This window comes from Strix aluco, chromosome 19 (genome assembly GCF_031877795.1).
Source record: "Strix aluco isolate bStrAlu1 chromosome 19, bStrAlu1.hap1, whole genome shotgun sequence".
Classification (NCBI taxonomy): domain Eukaryota; kingdom Metazoa; phylum Chordata; class Aves; order Strigiformes; family Strigidae; genus Strix; species Strix aluco.
This window is the reverse complement of record NC_133949.1, coordinates 8,377,489-8,401,621: the sequence shown is the minus strand read 5'-3', so window position 1 is coordinate 8,401,621 and position 24,133 is coordinate 8,377,489. Positions and strand designations below refer to the sequence as shown.

General features: G+C 43.8%; 1 protein-coding gene across 9 annotated transcripts in view; it reads right to left on the bottom strand.

The window, feature by feature from the left end:
- Positions 1–24,133, bottom strand: part of COL26A1 (collagen type XXVI alpha 1 chain) — a 193,570-nt gene that overhangs the window by 32,904 nt on the left and 136,533 nt on the right. For all 9 annotated transcript variants that reach the window (XM_074845325.1, XM_074845316.1, XM_074845319.1 and 6 more), the window contains one exon: positions 11,408–11,469. In XM_074845325.1, the coding sequence (XP_074701426.1) occupies positions 11,408–11,469 (62 nt within the window). The remainder of the gene's footprint in view (positions 1–11,407; positions 11,470–24,133) is intronic.

Sequence of the window (24,133 nt, the reverse complement as noted above, 5' to 3'; positions counted from 1 at the left end):
AAAATAATGTATTTTGTATTTTAATCTAAATGTTTCATCCCCTGCCTTCCCAGACAGTAAGCAAGGGTGGCATAACAAAGTAGTCTGCAGATTTCCTTTGAAAAAGCCCAAACCAGCAGGAGCACTGACCTGGCGTGCCAAGCCCACGTGCTCTGCTGCAAATGGATTTTACCCCAATTGCTAGACAGAAGCTAAACAGAGGCCAAGGGCAGCACCCAGTTTCCCAGTGAGGCAGCCAAAGGGTTGGCAGCCCCTGCGTTAGCCATGCCTGGGATGCAGCAGCAACCCTTGCCACTCACCTGGCAGCTGGATGGATCCCTGGCAAAGCAGCCTGCCAGGGCGGACACAGGATGCCCATCAGGCAGGAGCAGGGCTGAGGTTTCCAGAACAAGAGATTTAATCCAAGCATCCAGCATCTCCAGCAAATTCTGCTTTCTAAGCACAAAGCTACACAGGAAAATTGTTCGACACTGTGGTTTGTTACAGTGCTGTCTCTTCCCGTTTGGAAACCACCTAAGCAAATACTGATTTAGGGATAAGGGAAATAAAGAGAATACGGCTCAAACTTTCCACTAAATCCCTAGAAGTTTCAGCTTTTACATGCTGTGTTGTCTTTACATAATGAAGTCACACTGCAATTATAAATGAGAGTGACTTGGCTCCACTTGTTTGTTTTTAACTTGCAATTATTACAAGGTTTATCACTTATTTATTACAAGGCATGAAGAGAGCCAGTACTGCAGCAGTGCCAGAAATGATGAACTTCCTGCAGAATGTACTGGCCTGACAGGGGTGAATCAGAAACTAATTAAACTGGGAGCTAGGTTAAGTGCAAGGGAACTGAACCTCAGCTGTTGCAAACAAGCAAAATTCTTCCTTTATTGCAAGGATCTCTATTCATGGATCCAGAGTCTTGCTTTCTGAGTAATAAGAAAGCAAAAAGGAATCAGGTCACATTGCTTTTATTCAACAGGCTTCTCTGACGCCAGGCAAGGAAGGAATTGGTTCAGTCTGTCTCTTGTACTTCTGTGCTTCCACCCAATGATTTGTCAGACTTTCAAGGAAATATGCTATCAGTTCAACAAACACTTAAGCATGTGCCTTACCATAATCGTGCTTAATTCTCATTGACATGGGACTCAAGTGTGCAATGAAGACATTTTCTGAATCACTTTATACTATTATATTATCCTCTTACTTCCCCAGCAAAACACGTGGATGTTGCCAAAGTGTACTCAGCAACAGAGGCAAAACTAATCCCGGAGGTGGCAAATTAGAGAGGCTACGTCCAGGGCAGGGTTAGGATGCTCCTGCTGTGAGGAAGGGACCAACAAGGGCTGTCTTGGACAGTATTTTGCCGCAGCCCAGCAGTGCTGTGGGAAGAGGTGATATGAAATCAATAGCAGCAATGGTCAGAGACCAGCAAACTGCAGGGGTCCAGGGCCCTCCTGGGCGGTGCGAGCGGCACTAGCACAGCTCTGCCGAAGGTTGCATCTGGAGTGGAACAGCTCCAAATCATTTTTATGGGTGATAATAAAAATGTGTTACCACATAATCAACACAAAACAGTGGCAACGGTATCCTTTTCATTAAAACAACATGTTTTCAATGAGCGCTCTGCTGATAAACGCTGTAAAAGATTTTAAGGCATGCACAGAATAATCCAGTATGCTCTTCTATAAATTGACTATGTATACTTAGTAGTCATTAAGGCTCAAACCATAGTAACAAGTTTATTTTTCCTGGGCACAAAATGATAGAGGTCAGGAAGTCTCCAGACTCGAAATTGCTGAGAAATTCTAGTTTTTATGATTAGGACTGAAGAAGTGCCCAAAAGAAATAAAGTAGAAAGAAGAGAACTCTCACAGCCGTGAGATTCACAGAGCCAAACTAAAGAAGGAAAAGCACAAGGGATTTAGTCACATTCAAAATCTCAAACTATACACAGTTCTTTCAACAAGGAGTGTCCTCTCATAAGCTAGCACAACACACAGCACAAATGGGGTCCTTACGCACTATTGCAATAGCACTGGAGCCATTCATCTATTTTCTGTCACGTTCTGTTTTTCTTAAGGCTGCCATTGCTGTAGTCAAGGGACTTGAGGAGAATTCCCACTTTCATTAAACAAAAAAAGAAAGTTTCTAGCCCTCTGAGTAAACTGCTGGAAAATGATACCACAGAGGCTCACAGCCAGCAAGCAAATTAGCAAAATGTGCAATGTATTAAAGTCTCGGTATTAAAATCTTGGTATTTTCTAGTCAATAAGGTTGAGGTAGAGAGAGGGATAACACCAAGTGAAGAAGAACGTGTGGTTTTGGTTGGAAATCCTCATTGCAAGTAGTGCCCACCTCTCTTGCTATTACCACTTCCAATACAAAAGTTATGCCTTCATGAAGAACGGAGGCAGAAAACGTCCTAATGCCACCACATAAATGAAATATGTCTTGAAGCCATGTGTAAATGTCAGTTACCCAACCAACCAGAGCAGGGACAAAGAACTAGCTGAAGGGCAGCACACGATGCCTTTGGTGTCAGGAGGGTAGATCCCTACAGAAGACATGAAGGCCCTTCCTCCCCAGTTTGCGCTGTGCTGCACAAGGTTAAGGATGGCCTCAGCTCAGCAAAACACTCGGGCTTTTGTCTTTTTGCACGTATGGAAACAAAAAGTCAAATCTGAGCCCAAATGGACATGCTGAACTGGAGCCTCTGGCAACAGAGGTCCCACCGGCATGAGGGCTTGTCTCTGGTTTCCAGACCCCACCTCTCAGGCGCAGCTGAACTGGGTCACAAAGCTGGAAAGAACTGAAATGGGGCCACATCTCCTGCCAACACCGCAGCAGGAGACGGGCCCGCCGTAGGAGACGGCGTGTGAACGCGAAGGGAATGCAGGAGGGATAATGGCCAAGGAGCTCGCAGGCCAGCGCCAGCGGCAGAGGTTATTGCCTGCAAAACTCACCCCTGGGCCTTCTGAGTCCCGTGGAGTTGTCGGGCTCACCTCTGTACAGGATCTGGCACTTGCTCTTCTCCTGTGGCTCAAAGCCTGACTCTTCACTGTGGGGCCCGCTCACGCATAGGGCCCTCAGCAGGGACATTAGTGTTATGTGCCTGAAGCTCAGTCCCAGCTTACTCAACCCACCTCCTCCTTTTCTATTTGCCAGCATAAACTTTCTGAACTTCAGACACATACCACATTTCTTGCGTCAGATCAAAAGCTCAGTCCAGGGACAATGGAAATGGGAGGAAGGTTTTCATCTTCTTGAGATGTTCAGTGTCAGAGGACTTTTTTTGGCTTGTAGTGGCTTTCAAGAACCCTATTTTGGTGTTCTCACACATCAAAAGAAGATTTCACAAACACAGCCTCCTCCCATCATCTGTCCTCTGCTTGCATTCCTGACGTCCTATAACTAGTAGGTGCTAGAAACAAGGAAAGAACAGCCGGGCTTCCAAAGATTTCAAAATTGATACAACAGGGCTCAGAATGCTTTTTCTTTGGATAAAAGTCCATGAACATGCAGGGGGAATCATCTGACATAATCCAGATGGATATTATTAATTAATAAACAGGGGATATTTGGTCTCTTGAAGCATTGGCGGAATTAACTCCCCTCCATCCCTCTCTAAAGAGGAGGGAAAGAAGCTGCATGAATCCAGCTCATCAGCTAAAAATTCCAGTGTAAAATAAGATTCCCTTGATCTTATAAAGACACAAGCTGATTAATAATGGTAATTGCATAACTTGTTGGACATATCTTTCTTTATAGCAAATTATTTGGCAAAATATAAGGTTTTTTTAATCATTCATCAAGACACAGAGCTAAACAGGGAGTTTTACAAAATCTGATGGAGAATGGTATCTCTCTTGTAGCAATACAAAACCTGTGAACGCAAGGTTCCAACACAGATGTAATTGCTTGGTTTCAAAAGCCAAAAGACATTCAGTAAGTGTCCACTAAAATCTGATGAACCAGGTGCCCAGAGAGAACCTGGGTAACTTCATCCTTACTACATCTTAGATGCTTAGAGGCCAAAGGGGACAAGATAATGAGTGCATGGGGGAGTTTTCAATATATTGATAAATTATGTGTGAAGCAGTATCTGATGTCATTGTAATGACCCAATGTAGACCAAAAGGTAAGGTTTATGTCATCACCTATTGCATGGAAGACAGAAATGTGGACCAAAGGCTTCTGCCAATCCACAGGTAGTGCGGTTCATGCTGTTTCTGCAAAGGTATTTTTGTACAGGTTTTCAGGATTTCCAAAAAAGAGGATGCAAAGAGCGACTGTTTCATCAGCAACTACCTCCTGGAGGGAAATGAGAAGACACAGAAGCACGGTCTAGCCTTCTAGCGGGCAATGTTTAGCAGATCAGCAGACTATCAAGGCTTTGCTTGAGAGAGCAGCAGTGAGGGAAGGACTGGCAGTGGTCCTACTGGGTCACTGCACTCTGAGGCACCTGGGGAGCTTCTCTGATATTGCCACACATTGGAGATTTACCTCTGCTGCTGTGAGCCCATGGAGCCTGCCATCACAGGCATCCCAAAGTGTTAGAGCCAGGGGAAGAAGCTAGATGTGGAAAGGATCCAGCAATCCTTCAATGCCGTGCAAAGAGCTCATTGCAGAGTGAAGTACACAAAGGAGCTCAGAGTGAAATCAGATTCCCCATCACTACTTTAAAAGACCTGATAAAAGTACATCGGAGTTATAACCTCCCACCCTCAAAATCACATCATTCTTCCCTGTCCAATTTATTGCTTGTCACCTGCTGGGGGTGTAGCAGTGCTATGGACGTGGAGCCAGGCCAGCCTGAGATGAACTCAGTCTTGACAAAGTAACATCTGTTCTCAGCAATGGCTTTGAGATCAGCTTCTCACCAGGTGAGGAGCCCTTAGCTCTGGCTGAGAGATTCATATCAGCTAGTTCAAACAGGCTGAGATGTCTTGTGTGCTCTCCTCCTCCACTGAAAAATGAAAAGCTGCAAGAAGAGAGCAGCACAGCTGGAAAAGGGGCTTGGTCCTTCCCTGGCTCACCTTGGTGCAAGCTGAAAAAAAGGACCCAAAGCAATTTTTTCTCTTATGATCATACTTTCCTTATGAAGATCCACTAGAACTTCTGATTGAGAATCAAATGGAAGTTTGCGTGTTTGTGCATGGAATTACCAAAGGATCTGAGCACTTACATCCCTTAGGCTCCACATATACCTCCCTTGCTGAAACCTACTGTTTGTCCACAGAAGTATTTCTCTTAAAAAACAAAACTTGTAAACTGTTCCCAGGTATTAAACAGTCAAAAGCATTTCCTAATGCAGACATAGGATTTGCCTGGCAAATTAAGTTGTATGTCATAGGAAAAGATAATTTTTCAAAGTTATTTTATGAAAATATTAAATCTATTTGACTAAAAATGCCAAACTTGTAACTAAAAGACTTTGCAGGAGGGGATGGTGGAGGAGGAGGTCTTTAAAGCCTTTTCATGGTTCTGGCAAACAATTTACAGCATTGGCCAAGCACATGGAACAGTCTTAGGGGACAGATTGCTCCTTCAATCCAACAGTGATAAGAAATAAGATCCAGCAATTCCTAGACTTAAGAATGGAAAGATTTTAACTGTCATTCTGAAAGACAGAAGCATGCCCAAATGAGAGAAAGGCCGGTATCCAAACTGCCTCAAGCATCCTAATCATAGTCGTGATTATTGCTGATTAGAAAAAGGCCAGTGAGATACATGCAAAGTTCAGATATGAACATTGCCACAAAATTTGGTCTGCCCACTCAGTTTTGGTTCATGGTTCCCCCTTGTAAAAATCCATTAGGAAGTTGCATTTTATTCTTAGGGACATTTGTTACATTAACTGACCTATAGAAACTCAGCATTAAATTAAAAACTTTACAGGGATTGATTTAAGTTTGGTTTTGCTACTAGAAACCAGCCTGTTATTATACAGCTACCTGTGAAATAGCCCAAATACTCCTTAAACTCAATGCATTACTGAAGCTGGAGAAGCAGATTCTGCACAAGATCACTGGGAAACCTTAGGGATTAGATAAGCCACCTTCCTGTTCAGAACAGAAAATAAATAATTGTTACTGGCAATCACATACACAACATGGAAAATCCATGAAAGTCCTTGAAATATCAAGCAACCACTAATGTCCACTCTACAGGATCAGCAGCAGACTCACAGCCAAACAACTAGGGCTTCCCTCCCAATCTCTCAGCCATGTCACAGTACCATGAAACATTTTCTATTGTCCAAATATTTCTCCACTACAGCAGGAAACTGTTTTATTGTCTATCAGAGAAAGAAAAGACAAAGCCCATAAAACATCCCAGACAGCTGACAGTATTTCATGTAGCTGCTTGGAAGAAGGGGGAGATATAGAAACATTTCATACAATGATTACATTAAAACTCCAAGTGATGGTGCTTTATAATCAAAAGACACAGGGTAGTGAAGGTGCTGTGGGATAATCTGTGCTAAATAAATGGGGTGATTTCATATAAATAGCAATGTATTGATCAAACTCTGTGCACAGTACAAAGATTTTCTTTTAAAACTTTCAGAATCTTTTGCATAGGGAATCACATTACAAGGACTGTTTTCATGCAAAAAATATGCATATCATTTATCAATCACACAATTAATCAATCAGACACTAGATGTGTAATGTTATCTCCCTGCATTAAAGCTGTAAGTGAAATGCCATGAACTTCTCAAAAGCGGTGTCAGGAGATAAGACTGGGTTATATCAACTCAGATCAAATGCTGCACTCAAGCTCCAACCAAAAGCTGGGATTAATACTGCACTGCCCGTAGCTCTGTGGTGGAGTTTATTAAAAGAAACTGGGTGAACAAAATGAGCAGAAATTTTAATGCAGCTGCCTGCTTTCCTGCTAGTACTGCCTGCCGTGGGCAGTGGTGCCACTCTCTACTGACACAGCAACTCTTTTGAGCTTTGTTGGAGTTTAGGCTTGGTCCCGTGACACAGGAGGGCACTATCAGGCTCAGAAAATTCAGAAAGGAAGGGCTGTACACTCTTCCTACTAAGAAGCTGTGCTGGCCTAAGGGGAAACCTCATATGAAATAAAAGCAGGGTTCATTCTGCTCTCCCACCAATGAGGCTCCCCACAGGGTCAGGGGGTGCTGTAGTCATGCCAAATCAGATGTCATGGGACAGAAGTAAGGTTTGGCATGTTGTGGCTTGGGGAGGGTATAGTTTTCTTCCAGCCTGCACACTTTCTTGTCCTTGACCTCAGGCTCAACACCATCCTCCCTGACCTGGATTGCTGTGACCTGTAGATTTCAAGCTCAACCCCATCACTCAAGCTTTCAAATCTTTGGCACCCAAATGGGTCTTGTATCAAGCAAATGGAACAGGCCAACTCCATCCTGGGGAGATGACAGGGTAACTCGAAACAGGGGAGACGAAGATGGAACCTGAATTCATCTCCCTTCACTTCCTTTCCTGCAGAAACATCTCCTACAGCCACAAGGACAACCTAGAGCAGTGTTAAGAAAAGCATACGTGGAGACACGTGGAGAACTTTGTTCTGCTGCACAGTTCAGTCATGTCTCAGTCTCTCTTCTCCCCAAGGGCTATGTAAGCACTGGTCCCTAATGAGTAATTTTTCATTCCATTTGCTCTGTGTTTATTCTTGCTTCTCACTTTCTGATCCAACTCTCATATTACAAAAATCAGAGGGTTACTTTTATTAAATCATTTGGATCCTGATCTTACAAGTTGGATGAACCAACTCACCCTTGTAATAAGAAAGATGAGGCCATTTCTGGTTATATCCCCATTTTTTAGGGGGACAGCTATAAAAGTGTGCAGAAGAGGAGCAGGGAAAGAAGAAACCACAGCCTTGTAGTCTCTTCTTCCATGACTGAGTTTAAGTTTCTTTAACCTGCTCTTCACAGCCACTGGAGGACAAACTTGCATTTTACATATCCTCACACATAACCAAGGGCTCTTGGTTCCTTGTCCCCACTGCAGATGTGTGAGGAAGAGATTGTTTTTCACTTGTCCCTACTCTATTAAAGCAAAACTTCTTACCCAGCACCAATCTGCCCAGGTCCACAGTGCCTTCAGAGGCAGCTTTCCACACATTTCCTCTCACCCTTGGGCCTTGCAGTATTTATAACAAGTCACCAGAGACTCTCTGTGCCTCAAAGCCCTTGCAAAAGGTGCCAATGGCTTTACCTGCTTGAAGCGGACTGGCTACACTGAGGTGGCTGATCTTACCCATTGCCATTCCCTGAGCTCACCATGGTCATATGCTAGGCTGAAATTCAAGAGAGAAAGCAGCAAAGCTCCTCAACTTCAGCTTACTCCAGAAGGAGCAGGCCTGTGGCAGGAAAATCTGTCTCATAGGAAGGATGAAGTTCCCCATCTGCCTTTGCAGAACAAGACAGCAAAAATCAGGTGGGGGATCAGTCTCCAACACTGGCAAGGGATGTGAATGCCCATCCCCATCACTCCTGTCTTCCTCTGAAGAGCTTCAGGCTGTTGTGGTGAAATGAGACATTACAAGAAGACAGTTTGGAGACCTGAGAGACAACTTCACATCCAGATCATCCAGTAAATTAGGGATCTTTCTCCAAAATCCAGAGCAGGAATACAAACCATACTAAACAAATTCAAGCACCTTTTTAATGGTGCTAGCTGTTATTGAATAACAACAACTGAGGTCATTACATTGCTACATAGATCAAACTGAACTTAAATTAACCTGGAAAAAAGGGTGAATCAGCATATTTCTCTTGTGAACAGCACCAGCATTCGTGTAATGTTGCTTCATTCTTCATTTAATTGCTACAGTCAATTTTTGAACAGCACACACAGCTTTTCAAAGTGGAAGCCAAAAGAGCAAAAGTACTGGGCTGTGCTGCAGAAGGCACCCTTGCAGACACACAGTCTTTAGTACCTCACAGTAGAAAGAAATAACTAATTTCCCTCTGTAAAAGTAAACCCTTTGATGAGCTTTGCTCCCAACTTGGGTCTCTGGGGAAGCACAGTAAAGTCAGAAGGAAACCCATCACAGCAACAACAGAAATAGCCTCACTGCAGCACTAAAACAGAGACATGATGCACTATGCTCAAGATCAAGAGCTGACAAGAATCAAGTTACCCAAAGCCCCACTCTCAAGAAGGCAGAGAGGAGGTGGTGTGGTCTTGGCTATGGCTGGGACTGAGGCAGTACCAACATCCTTCAAGGGTCATCTCCAGGGTCTGACTGGCTACATCTTGGCACTGAACTTTTCAGGCATCTGCCTTGCTGTTCCTCATGTTGGAAGGTCTGCAAGTCTACAAAGTCTTCAGCCATCAACACTGTGTTTGTTGATGGTGACTCAGTGCTCCCTCCTGAACGCTGAGCAGGTTGCAGCCATATGGCTGCCAATGCAGGAAGCATTTCCTAAGGACAGCATGTCAGGTTTGCCAGTCAGGAGACAAATGCCTGTTGCTGCACAAGTGTCCTAGGTCAGAGGAGGAGACAACGTGCTCCTGCCTTCACTAGATCTCCCATGCAAAAGGCAAGCAGGCAGCATTTCCCAGATACCACAGACATCTAGCATTTGGTGCCCACACCAGAGAGTGGATTGCTTTCAGGTGATGGGAATGTCACCCGATTTAAACTAGCTTCATATCTGTAAGATAAGCCCACTGACCTGAGTGCAGTTTCACTCTTGAGCTAAGACTCCTTGAGGAGTAGGTAGGACCTCCTTCCTCCTCCATGAAGCAAGGGCCCCGGCTGAAGTGGCCATTAGCCTCTTACGCTTTGTTACCGAACACAAGTGCTGAGCAGCACAAGCCAGCAGAGCGTGGGCGCTCTGATGTCAGGACAGTCTTTGGTTATCATGTTCCAGTGAGCCAGATATACAGAAAATCCTGGAAAGTGAAGGAAGGTACAGCTGGCTACAGGCTGAGCATGGGAGGGCTGATTTACATCTCTCTGAGGCTGGTCCCATGTCTTACTTGGATTCGGGACTGCACACGCAGAGGTCAGTCACCAGCCCCTCACTCCTCTCCAAACGCCTCCAGCTCCTCGCTGCCAAAGAACACCCACCTGCCAGCTCCTGCTGCTCAGAAAAACAATCCAGCTCATCTTTGTCCTTTGCACTACAACAGTTGTTTTCACTTGAACAATTCTGCTCCCCAGAATTTCATTCCCCCCACCCCTTCATTTTCCTGTAGTGAAATATAACTGTGAAGGCTTTGAGGAAGTTCCAGACAACATTGCTCACTCGATTTCAGCACAGACAATTCCCAAATTACCATATCATGCACTGGCCTCAAAACCACCACACATCCACCACCCCCCTCCACAAAGGTTTCTCCCAAAATTCTTTTATGTCATTGATAACCATCAGTTAATGAATAATAACAGCAGCACATGCCTTAAAGGGACCAAAACACTATATCTAACAGCCAGGACTGGGCTGTCACAGGAGGGACCACAGATCAAAGGGGAACGACTGACTCAGCTGCTTTGTTGCTAGACTGGAACAATTTATCTGAATCCCAGTAGGTGAAATTAAAACAATTTGCAGAAAAAGAACCACAATGAGAAAGTCTCCCCTTAACATTTGTCTCCAATAAATTATGGATGAAAGCCTCCCATCTTTCAAAAAAGGGATAAAAAAGCAGGACTGGATAGCACTTGAACAGGCTAATGAAGAACTGTTCTTAGAAAAATCTACATACCGTTACTCCTCTGTTCTGCACTCTGTTGGTAAGGTTTCTACAGGCATTTTTAGCACGAGAGACCAGAATCAGTCTGCTTCTTCCCTGAGCCAGGGGAATCACTGCTTTACATCCCCATGTTATCAAACAGCTGAAGGCAAGAGATTTTTCATACAGCTCTGTCTGCCCTCTATTTCTGAAGCAAAACCTGAGCCAACGTGTTCCAGTTGAGAGCAATGAGCTATTTATTATTTATTAGCAGCTGCACACTTGTGACAGCGGCAAGCATGGCCAGAAGGCATCATCACATCCATGGCAAGTCAGCGAGGCTGTCATGAGATCCAGCCAGAGACAAGGTGGATGCGGGGTCAGGGCAGGCTTGTAACAGGCAAACACAGTGATAAGCGTAATGGCAACACATGGCATGCAATTTCTCAGATCCGAGCACTATTTAGGAGGAGCTGAGCTGAGCAGCCGAAGGGAAGAAGGGAGGCAGAGATGTGGCCACATGGGAAGTGGAAGGAGATGGGCTGGAGGTGAGTGATGCCCATGTGCACAGTGGTGCTGCCCTTGTTTCCTGGGGCAGAACCACCACCAAAGCTTATTCCTTGCTGTGAACAGAAGGACAGACACCTGACCTCTCCAGGGCTGCCAATTCGACATCTTTTTCATTGGCAAGTGTTGGAAATTTTTTGCTAAACAGAATAAAGGCGAGTCCTTACCTTGGCCTCAAGCGTGTTTAGCCTCTCGGTCATATCTGCTAGTCTCGTGCAGTTCATGCATTCTAGAAAGAACAAAACAAAATGATGTGAAATTTCTATGTACTTTGCATTTTAATCCATGACTTTCAGTCTGCAGACCCTGATCCCTTTTTGATCCAAGGCACACAGAAAAGTGATTCAAGATCAGTTATGAGGGTAAAGTAAGTACTCAGATCCATTGCACAGGTAAACAGCCACAGCCACGTTACGTGAACCTTGTTTGGGGATGTTTAGCAGGGCAGAGCGTGAAGCCAAGTTCCCAAGTAGAAGGTAAATGAAGAAAAAAACAACTTTTTATGGTGACAACCAGCATGACCTGTTGTCACCAGCAGAGACACTTGTTCTGCCACTGGTGCAAGCTGGTGTGGCACACGCTCCCACCTCACAGGGTATCAGGCTGCACAACCACTACTCCATTCAGCTCTGTGCTGTACCCTCTCCTATACTATGTCCTGGCCAAATACTGAGGAAAGCAATGAACATTCAAACTGCCCATCTCTGTGGAGTCCTGCTCCATCCCTGGGTTCCCAGGCCCTGTTAACACTCTGACAAGAAATCATCAGTCTCAGTGACAGCAAGAAAATCCAAGACAGACCCCCGATGCAGGCTGGAGCTGCAGCATGAACTGGTTTCCGTCTCACTTTGCTGCGTAGAAGCAACAGATAGGCAGCAACCACCAAAGGGGTCTTGACAGGATGCCTTATCAAGAACAAACATTAACATAATGGGCTCTGAGTGCAGTTTAAAATGATCGCTTGATACAAAGAACATCACTTATCTAAACAGAAGGCCTGCTGCTTTGCTTCTGTTTTCATTTCAGCAATTTGAAAGTGAGAGAAGGAGGATAAAGCCCTGAACAGAGATTTAATCAACAAGGCACTTTCCCAGCGCTTTGCAGCAGTGTTGAACTGCCCATTCCCATCTCTCAGAGAAGCTTCTCAGACTGGACCACTCAGCTATCATGACTCCTGAAGCGCAGAAGTTTTTAAAAAGGGAAAATGACTTGCAGCATGAAGTATTTCAGAGAATAAACCATCCATATTCAGGTGATGAATCACTGCCATCTCATGTCCCACAGAGGAGAAATACATATCTGTGTGCATTTCTGGACTCCTTAAGTGCTAGAGCCAGTTTTCATTGACTGGAAGAAATATTTAACCCTGATATATTAAAAAAATATTAAAAATATAGAAAAATTATTAATTATTTCTATATTAAACATACAGAAATACTTAAAATTTTCATTTCATGGAAGAAATATTTAACCCTGATATTTCCGTAGGGCTGGGGAGGTTGACCTGTAAAATTCTTGAGCCCCGTAATAGACCATTCAGGTGCAGCTCAGGCTGAGGTTGTAAGGATGCAGGGGATGTTGAGTAAACCCAGTGCCTACCTATGACAAGGAATAGGTGAACATGGGTTTTGGCCTGACTAAACATCTCCCCGACACCTGGGACTCAGTTGTTTCCCCTAACAAGCTTTGTCCCCTTTTGCACAAGGAGCCCCAAGGAATCTCTCCAGTCTTCACCCACAAACACTTCCCAGTTTTATGAAGCACATGGTATGTACTGATGGCTCTCAGCCATGCAAAGATTTTAGCCCATGGCTCGGAGGGCCAGGATGCTTGGCTGTTCCACGTTAGTGATTTACAGTCTAAGAAGATTGCTTGAGTGCTAATGGCAACCAATCACCCATTGCATAAACCTTCCAAAGAAATTCTCTTATTGACCCTCTATGAGGAGCTGCGTAGCTTCCCAAAGGAGCTTCCACCTCACGATACCTAACATTTTGCAGACAAAGCATCTGATGATTCAAGAACACTTAGATTGAGGGATTTCCTCACAGGTCAGTACTGACATGGACTTTTTTTTACCAAACAGGAAATAACATTTGTTTATTTTTATTCTCTGCAATAGATTTGGGCCAATATTTTTTGAATTGGCCCACGAATACGTAAGTGCCATAAGTGCATTGTCCCACAATGGGTGGGGCTTGTTTGGTCTGGATCTGCTTGTGGTGTGTACAACAGGGAATTACATTCTGCATGTAACCAGCTTCATGCTTTTGATCTTGCTCATCCCCATAGAAAGATAAGACTGAATAAATCCAGTGCTCCCAAGAGTCGAAAGGCGTACCAGATGTGTTACAGAGCAAATAAAATATGGAGTCCTATTCTCCCTTCTGCTGGCTTGCACATATTAAAAACTCCCATAGATTTAGAAAGACTGACTTGAACTGTCTGAAAACCATCTCTGTGCATAATTTGAGATGGATTGATCATTTAAGCTCTCTTTGAAGAGCTCATCTCATAAAAAAGAGCTTGTACTACCCCTCTGCATAGGGGTGAATCAACCAGCTCCCAGTGGGGAGGATACTCTGATCGTCTCTGCCAGACAGAGTGTACAAACAGCACCAGTCCAGCAGCCCTCTCTGCTCTGGAAGAGTGTCTCAAAGAGCCGTCTCAGGTGTGTTTGCAGCACACAAGGTTAGATTTAAATGATCAAAATGACAGAAGTGGGGATGAAGCAGCAGTGCCACTCCATGGTGAGATTTGTACTAGTATCATCTTCATGTCAGTGATGCCTGCTGAAACATTTGGAAAACACAGCTCAGGTCAGAAAGAGAACTACTTAAGCTCAAGTTGGATTTGAACTCTGATCCTTTCCCTTGTGAAATGCCTGGAAACCCAGATCCACACCCAAGGTACTTAGCCTGGACCCAAAAAACATTTAATTAATCCAGAAAGTGGACGTTCTAATGCAAAAGATCTTCTTACTAAGGGAAGCCATCCTGCCAGCAAATCCTTATGACATTTATTTTGCTAACCAACAGACGGATGATGCTTTCAAACACAGAGATGAATGCTCACTACTGCAGTTACAGAAACTACTTTCAAAGCTTGCTCACAACACACTGGGGACCAGGCTGCTTCAAGGCCTAGGGTCATTATCTGTCCTTGCAGAAAGCCTGAGAATGGTGGTGACAAATCAAGCTAATAAACATCTTCCTTGACTACTATGCACTGAAGTATTTAGTGTCTAATCCAGATGACTGGTGGTTCTAAGACCCAGGACTCTGAAGCTGCATTTTCTGACCAGGGTGAAAGCAGTCTGCTTTATTAAAACGAGCTTGAGGATCTCATGTGCAACGAATATAACGTTGGGGCAAACACACATACTCTCTGACCTGGAACTCCAGAGCAGACGGTTTCCATATCTGCAGAAACCCATCACTTATTGCTACACAGAACCACAGTTTATTTCCCTCATATTCCTAGTTGGCAGATTTGTATTTTTCCAACTAAACTCCAAGAAAGGAGTTGTGATTTCACTCTATGAAGCCCAACCTCAAAACACATGGTAGGATTTGTTTTAGAAGTGTTCCAGCAGGGAGGATAAATAATTGAGATAACGAACAGGAGACTGTACCAGCACGTCGCGTGACACCCAGTCCGTCTCCATAATGCCTTGCTGTTACTGTCCTAGAACAGCTCTCCCTTCCCATTCCCCCTCTCTGGCTGTGTGGGTAAAGCAATGCAACTGGAGGGAAAGAAAAGTCTAACATACCAGAGATGTGGTAGACTTGGCGAAAACAAGTCGTGTACCCTGTGCCAGCAGTGACCCACTTAACCCTGATCCAGTGGTTGCTACGTTTGACAGATCTTCGATTAAAGGATGAGCCAGTGTCTCCAGCGCTGCGGCTTTGCAAATGGGCACCGGGCTGTAAGCCTGTGGCTTCCACTCCACATATGCTCCTATGTCAAGCGATTTACAGCTACGAATGACTGACTTTGGGTGCCTTGCTAACTTGGTGTTCCCTCTTTGCAGCGTTTGCGTAATTACATTAGTAAATAGTTGCACAATTCAGCTGCTCAAGGCTGAAAGCCCCACAAATCTTCAAACTCCTCACTCAAAACAAGAAAGGTGTGATAATGGCTTTATACCAATGGGGCTCTAATGATTTCAGCACAATTATCACAGTGGCACTGAGGGAAGAAAAAAAAAAACACAGCCCAACTTTCACCACAGGGCCGTAGGTCAGTTTTGTGCAAAACGGCAAAGAAACCTCTTGGCATCTCTGCCCCATTTCTCAGCTCTGACAGCCCATGATCATTTGTATACCCAGAGTCTCTGCAGAATATTAAAAGGGCTTTTGGTTTCCCTACAGCCAAAAGCTCAGTAGATATAAATTGCACAGCTCAACTGAAGTCAAGGGATCAAGGCTCTGTCTCTCTTTTTCTTGATGGATTACTCCAAAATTCATATTTCAGAGTGGAGAGAGAGGAGGTGGTTTTCAGCATATGAAAGGAGAGAGAAATCTGGAATCACAGCCTTTGTTTAAACAAAAAAAATCTTTGCAGCCCGTTTTTTCAACATATTTTGTATTTTGCCGTTACAAGAAACTTCAACCTCGCAATGCAATGGGGCATAGCACACAGTTAAGTTTCGGGACATAAGAATTACATTTGCAGCTCATGCTTCAACCTGCTCGGGGGTCTAAACAATGCACTTTCCTCCTCTGAGTCTTACTTTCCTTTCATCCATTGTTAGTGTAATGTTTCTTCTGTAAAGCAGCCGAGGTCAAAGGATGAAAAATGACCAAATGTTACATACACACAGAGAAATAAATGAGTATATTTGATTTCTGTGATAAAACCTGCCTGGCAGCTCTTCTCTTTCCATATAATAAAGTCCACCACTTCCATTGCACTTTTCAAAAATGGCCATGCACAAAGGGGACAAACTCGGTTATCCCCAGGGTAGGGGGAGCAAACCAGAGCTGCGGGAAGGCCATGCCAAAAGCCCATGTTTACAGTGCCGGGAACACAACAGCAGCTCCACAAAACACAACACAACAGCTTTAACTCTGCAACCAGGACTACTCAGAGCAGGTCTCCATGCACCACACTGTTACAGTTCAAGGTGCACTGTCTTACAAATCAGTGACACACAACTTGAGTAGGTCCAGTTTGAAGAAAATTTTCTCTTTCAAAGAAAGAAGGAGACCAGCTTTTCTCAGATAGTAGACACCTTTCTCCAGGACAAGTTCAAAGTAGTCCCTGAACAAATCTGGAAGAGCATGGGTGAAGTCAGCTAAATTAGTCCATACAACCATGTTTCTTTGCAAGGAGAAAAGGATGAAGCTAGAAACTCCCGAGGGAAGCGGGAAGCACAGCTAACTTCTACTGTCAACTCGGTGAGCACCTGAGATGTTATGCACCACAGATGTTACATTTGGACACTCACGAGATAAACCACCAAGCCACTAACCCCTCTATCCATTGTTGCCACACACATACACACAGTTTAGCCAGGAAAAAAAAAAAAGTGACACTTTCAGACTCCAGCACAAAAGAAATTTCAAGTCAGATTCCACAGTAGAAATAAGAACACAGATCTCCTGTGCCTACCTAGGTGGCCATCAGTAGGGGATAACCAGCCTGGGCTTGCATCTCCATCCCTCTTTAATTTGTCTGATTTGCCAGCCTTTTTACATGGATACTGACTTTCCCTAAGTAGTTTATGTTCTGGCCCTTTGCAAAAGCTTTCGCCAGTGCCTGTGAAGGATAGCAGGCCCAAGCCATAAATCACAGCCAACCTGGGATCTGTTTTTTCAACACTTTTCCTCTAATGAGAGTCAGATGTTGGCTAGATAGACTTTATTAATTGTACTTGTTTAGAACCAGTCATGTCTGTAGCTCTGTAACAGGGTTTGAGCATGTGAAAGGCAAAGGGCTGACAGCAACCATGGAGAGGAGGAACGCTTGTGTCACCCGGTAGCCTCTGGTCTGAAGAGCAAACAGGAATCAAAAGTCTGGAGAGCTGCGGGAGGGAAGGGCTCCTACTGGGATATTGTACACCCTGGCCATGGCTCAGGCCCCAGTAAGCTGGAACACGAACTGTTTCTCTAAGGGGAAGCTCTCCGAGTTTTGTTTAGTGTAGGATCATTAAGACTCAGCTGCAAGAGTCTCTCGGTTTACTGCCATGATATTTACTTGTTGTGTGCATTGCAAATTTTCACCTTTTGGCAAAGACAGTAGCGAAGGAAGGGCCCCAGGTGGCTGGGGTCTCTCACAGCAGCGATGCTGGGATAGACAGCCCAAGGCACCCGACCGAAGAAAGAAAAGCTCATTAGGTCCCTCCTCTCCACAACATGTCAGCACATTCAGCTGCAGGGGAAATATGTATTCTTGCTGAATTGCAAACATCGCATGCTCTAACCTAAGCGTGCACAGACTGAACGTGCAGAGAACACTCCACCGCCTTGCAGCATCCCTTCTCCTTCAGCAGTACAGAGGTGGCTGGGCAAGGCCGGGTCTTACCCACGAGCAAACGTGGAAGGAAGGAGGGAGGAGGAAGAGAGAGCATCTTCCTTTTTGCCCCTTTCTGGGTCAAAAAACTACCAAAAACCATAGGCTACTCACTTTCAACACACAGTTCCTCCACTCCCAAGTTCAAAGCCAGCACTGACAAAGCCCCATGACTTTTGCTCAACGTGACCATTAGCATAATTAAAGTATCTCACAGATAAGGAACTGGAAGCTCAGAGAAATTTGAAGACTGTCTCATTGACCAAAGAGGGTTTGTTCTCTTCCAGTTTTCACATCGGGATTTTGTGGAATGGAAAGTTTTATTTGCACCTGTAAATTGTGAGTTATTAGGCTGTCTATCAAAAGGAAACAGAACATCTATAGAATAGTTTTGCCTTTTTACCATCATTACAAATAATTCACCATCTCTGCTAGGAGACACCAATCACTGCCAAAATTTCTCCATTTGTAATCTCTCTCTCTCATATCTCTATTATAATAACACTTACCCTTAACTTTACTGGCTGTCTTTAAAAAGCAGCTCAAATTTCCTTTCTTATGAGAACTGCTATCTGATCTTTTTCTGCTTGTAAAATATTCATACTTCATTTTCATGTCTACTTGCTTCTACCTTCTTAAACAGGAAAAGGCATTTTTTCCCTGAATAAGCAATAAATATTTTTTAATTATCATGACACTCTGTGATTTTAAAGTGTCTGTAAAAAAAACCTGAGCAAAACTGAAAAGAAAGTTTACCACAAAATGCACTTTTGGAGTAACAACTACTATTCAAGAACCCACATAAAATTCGGTACATAGTTTCAAGTGAAAAAAATGGGTGCAATTCTTTACATTTTTGCAATATTTTCTCTAGATTTTTAAAAATTATTTTCATAGTTTCTTAATGACATGTTTCAGTCTTAAGTTTTGAAATAACATTTATTTCAAAACTCAGCTAAATTAAAAACAAAATTAACTAATTAAATAGTCTTAAGTGAAACTAAATGGTTCACTTTGGGTCAAATGAAATAATCTGGGTTGACCCAAAACCATATTTTAGTTATTGCATTGTGTCAAAACCTTAAAAATTTCTATTTCAGTTTCTTCCAAATCAATTTTCTTTCCAATTTTTTGGTTTGGCAAATGAACCCAAAAAAACCTCCCTTATTCACCCAGGTCTATTCTTAAACAGCTCACATCACTCACATTGTTTTATTTAAAATTTCACACATGCACACTCCCACACCACTAACTAATTTTAAACATAATTACTCTCAGCCTGGGGATTTGTGCTCTTTCGCAGCGCCAAAGATCTATTTTTCTGGTTAGGCCTGTGCTCTGTTAGCATATGGAATTAGATCACGATCATTTATTCACAGGCAGCCACGAGTTGTGAGATCCGTGTTCAATCCATCTTTATCTGTCAGAGTAAGGTTAAGCAGGGAATGGCTGGATTTTGCTAGAAATGTATTACCTATTATTTTTAGAAACACCAAGGACATTTTATTAATGTAGCCCAGCATAGTGCCTGAAGATGGAAATGACCCTAATAATAAAGATTTTACCTATCCAGCATAAGTTTGTTGAAGTTTTGCTGTCTATGGGGCTGCTGAACATGGTGCTCCCAAGCGACGTGGTGGTACTGTGGGTGCTCAGTACTTCTGATATTGTACAAAACAACCTTCCCGTGAGCCTTTTACTCCCCTGCTTCACCACTATATCACTTCATGGCTGTAAAACACATCAGAGCAAATAAAGAGACAGAAAATAAAGACACATAGGGCTATATGCAAGCCAGATCTCTCAAAGTCCCCAAACTAAAAGGAGGGAGCCCACACGCTTTCCTGCCAAGGAAGATGAGGGCACAGTGCCCACAGGGGCTGGGGCTCCTTCCCAGGGGAAAACACTCCTCCCATAGCTGGTCCAGTCCTCACTGCACCAAAATCCAGCCTCTGACACCCACTATCACTCCCTGATCACATGGAGTGATAGTTAACGGGACCTGACCCCAGTCCAAGCACGCATGGGAACCCCACTATGCTTGAAAGTTCATCTTGAATTGAGATGGTCTCACATCCCTTACAGAAGAGACTGCTTTTCCCTGCTGGGAGAAGCAATCAGGGGAAAAATGCAGTCAAAATATGGCGTAATGTAACATGAAATAAGGAAGCAGACAGGACAAAAGGAAACATTCAAATCGAGGCTCACCATGAAGTCTGGAGGGACTCTTATAATATTGGTTCTGCACCTGTGTATCACAGGTCAGAGAATCTCTCACAGTCTCGAGCCAAACAATGTGTGCTTAACTGGAGTATGTCTTTCAGAAAGACGCTCTAGAGCCAGACAACCCAGGTTTCTTTAGTGAACTGCATCCAAAGGTAACCATTGTATAAAAAATATGCATCTTGTTTCCAGTTTGGATTTCTGACATTAAATTCTACCCCTGCTTTGAGTTTTATTACACTTCAGCCTGCAAGGCTGCAAGATGCCTCTAGGGTTAGACGCCTCCTCTCTGCACAAAGTCCCCGTAACTCATAAACATGTTACATTTAGGATGCTCAGTGAAGCACTAGTGATTCCTCATCCAGAACATTTAGCACTGGTTTCCTTTAGCCAAGACATCATATTAGCTGAAAGACCAATAAGGGCAACAATTGTTTAAGCAACTGGAAAGGATGGTTTGAATTCAGAGGAATTCATCAAAATACTGTGTTTGCCCATGCTTTCTACAACATCCACCTCTTCTACAGCAAATGCACTCTGATGATGATGATGATGATTACTACTACTATTGCCAGGGGCATTTTTGAAAAGCTTTGATTTCCCACATCAGTATTTCAGCTTCAGGCTCAACCCGCCGTGGTTTGCCCATTCTACCACACTTCACTCCTCCCTGGGGCTCTGCAGGGCACCCCACAGCCCTTGTTCAACACACCATTGATCTGCACAAGGCTAATGAGTGTCACTCAGCACTCGGGAGCTGGAGTGAAATGATTCAAGGACACAAGATGGTCAGTCTCTTGAGGACCATTACTCTGCCTAATTCTGCTAATTACCCTTTGCTGGCCTTTATCTAAATCCCCCTGAGCCCTTCAATGGTCCTTATAGATCGGAGTAGCAGAAAGAAGAATCCCTTCCACATTTCTCTGTAGCTGCAATTTTGTTCTCTGAGACATTCAGGGACAATGGGAGGGTCAGGAGACCCTGCAAATCAATCCCTCATATCATTTCATCCCCATGATGTGAAGAACAAGGGAACACTTGCATCCAACTAGTGGCTAGCACAAGGCTGTGCAAAGGACTTATTGTTTTGTTTTTGTTGTTTCCTTGTTAACTTCTGGATGAAGAAAAATTAGTAAAGGAAATATCCACTTGGGGTTAGCCAGGCACATTTCATTTTCAGCTTCAGATTTTTAACTCTTCAAAATAGCTACACCAGGCTACTTCTCTAACTCGTTCTAGAATAAAAAATCAGAGGATATCCATAATCAAACTGTTTTCCAGGATTCCCGCATGCTGTTACTTTAACCAAAAACTCACCAAATAATTCCAAATCTGGGGATCCATTTACTTTCTGATGGGACTGAGCCCTTAGTCACAATTTGTCTATTTGTGCTTTCTCTGATTTATGATATCTACACAACAATAAGCACCATAACACGTGACCCCTAAGAGACATCATGCTGGTGGTAGTTTGAGGAGCTTCATTTTGAGGTTCTAGATGCCTCCACCTTGAAACTCTCCTAAAAATTGCCTTAAATGGCAAATTTAGACCCATGAATGAAGGCCCAGCATCTGGGGAGATTTCTCCTGGAACATGGCAAGCATTGGGTAAGGCTGGGCGTCAGCCAGTCTTCTCTCCCACGCCTGTCGCCCCATGCACTCAGCCTCAATATTATGTTACTCTTACAGCTGTGGAGGATTTGACAATGAATTTTGACCCTCCCTCTGAGCACTGATGAGGAACGGGGAGAACAGCCAGCAAGTCCAAAATGGACAAATACAGAATGGTGCAATTTGTCTGCAATACACCAAGAAGGAACTGGATATCTCCAGAGACACCTTCACCCCCCCAACCCCACACCTTCTTCTCACAACAGCTCAGCACTAGTAATCACTTCTGAGCAGCAGACAGCAATACACGGGGCAAATAAGCTCATACCAGGGTTTTAAAATTACACAGCTAGAGGATAGCTTCAGAGGCTCAATGCACAGTCACTGGTACCTGCTGCCACATGGTGCTGCTGGCAACAGGGATGAAGTTGGCACTTTCAAACAAGCACAGGGCCAGACTGCAACTGGAAGGAACAACCATAATTCTCCTGCAGTCAAAGGAGCTCCTAGGTTTCATACCCAGTGAGAGTTCATAGCCGCAACAGCACAATCAGGAAACTGAAGGGCACTTAATCAAATCAAATCTCTTAAGTGTTTAAGTTCATCTTTCTCCATGAAATGTGTCTGGAAGACACTCTCAAGCACTTCACCAAAGTTAATTGCTCGAACCCAAACCATCACAGCCCACAAATCCTTCAAACTTTGAGAAGACTTAATGCTGAACTGCTGCCAGGCACTCATTCTTCTGCAGCCACAGCAACAGCTTTCTTATCAATAAATGGGCATTCCTGTGTATGCAACACCCAGTAATGGCAATGGAAATGTCTCAGTCAAATGCCTAATTTGAGATTAGGATATGACCAGAAGGTTGCAGGCAACAAAAAAGTGCTAAGTGCAGCTACAGGCCAAGCAAGATGTTCATTCAAAATAAACAATGGAACAGTCCCCTTCCAGAAGTGTGAGGACAGCCAGCGTGGGGGCTGCTATAAAAACGTCGACATTTGCTATAAATTGCTGTGCTTCAAAACCCAAGACACTACAGTTTTCCTCAACAGGAAAAAACTGGGCTATCTCCAAAAACTGTTGGTAAATGAGGACTTCAAGGGTGACAATTGCATCAGTACAAAATCAATCTCCTGTTTTAGCCCAATTAGTGCTGTGCTAAATCATCAGCCCAGGCCTTGCCTTTTGCAGTTGAAAGAGACACATCTGTGAGGCTCTTCTGTTGCATGTGTTTTATATTATGCTCTAGCACAATATGCATAAACTAACACTATTCTACACTTACACAGCACCTCATCTGGAAATCTGAAAGCGATTTATGAATGGTGGGCATCTGTGACATTTTACAGATGGAAATTGAGGCACAGAGGGATTCAGTAATTAGCCCCAGACTTGCACAATGAGTCAGCTGCAGAGCAGAGCCCATTATTTGTTGTGTGGTAACATCTAGTGTCCAAACACAGAGGGAGACAAATCTTCCCCCCACCCTAAATGTACAAGCATGCCCAAAAATGCCACCCATGTGTGTGTTCAGACCAAGACTGTTGAGGAATAGTTGGTGTGAGTGCATATCCTAAAGCAGTCTCCCCTGGTAGACAGGTCCCTCCGTTCTTGTAATACAAACGCAGGCCAGAAGAAGGGTTAATAGGCCTGAAAGTTTGTCTGCTTTTTCCACATCAGTTGATCTAATAAAAAAGATTGATTCTCCCTGCAAATCTGGCCTCACTTTAACAAATCATTTGATTTGACACAAAGGACTATATTCAGATAGTTTAAATTCCACTTTAGTCCCTGAAACTGAAGTTTCTGATGGGCTGATTACTTAGAAAGAGCCAATAGGAAACACCAGGCAGAGACACCCACCTTGGGTAGGGTTGAAAGTGCCTGAGTGCGGCCAGAAGCATCTGCTGCTCTCGGGCATTACTCTCTTATAGTGCTTATGAGCCTATGAGGAATGTCACAGTGTTACAGAAAACAGACAGGCTTTTCTATACCTTCTAGAAATACAGCAGCAACTCACACTTCTGAAGCACTTCCAGTACATAAGCATAACACCATATTACCTTCCCACCCTGCCCAAGAGAGCGGGCCAGATTCCTGGAGTGACATTCCCAAGGATGCACAACACTAAGGGTAGAAAAAGCCCATGACACAATTCAAGCAATCCAGGCACTTGGATTGAAATTGCAAATTTTCAACTTCTTTAGTTTGAAAAGAGAAAAGCATCTGCAGTCAGATCTCTATTGCAACTTAAAACAGACCTAACTTTTAGCTCTCCGTTATTCCCTCTTGGTCCTGCCTATATCAAAGTTAATGAACATTGCTGTTGGAAGGGGCTAATTTTACAGTGCTCCTGGCCTCAGTCTACCTGTTCTCTACTTCTTTGGCATGTTTCCTTCTAAAAAAGAGAAGAGCAAATCTTCATGTCCTATGGTGCCATGTACACCCTACACTGCACAAATTTTTTCATCTAGTCTCCAGGGAAGTTGTGGAATCCCTTCTTCACATTTCATTGCTCATTTCAGAATACCTCCCCCTCC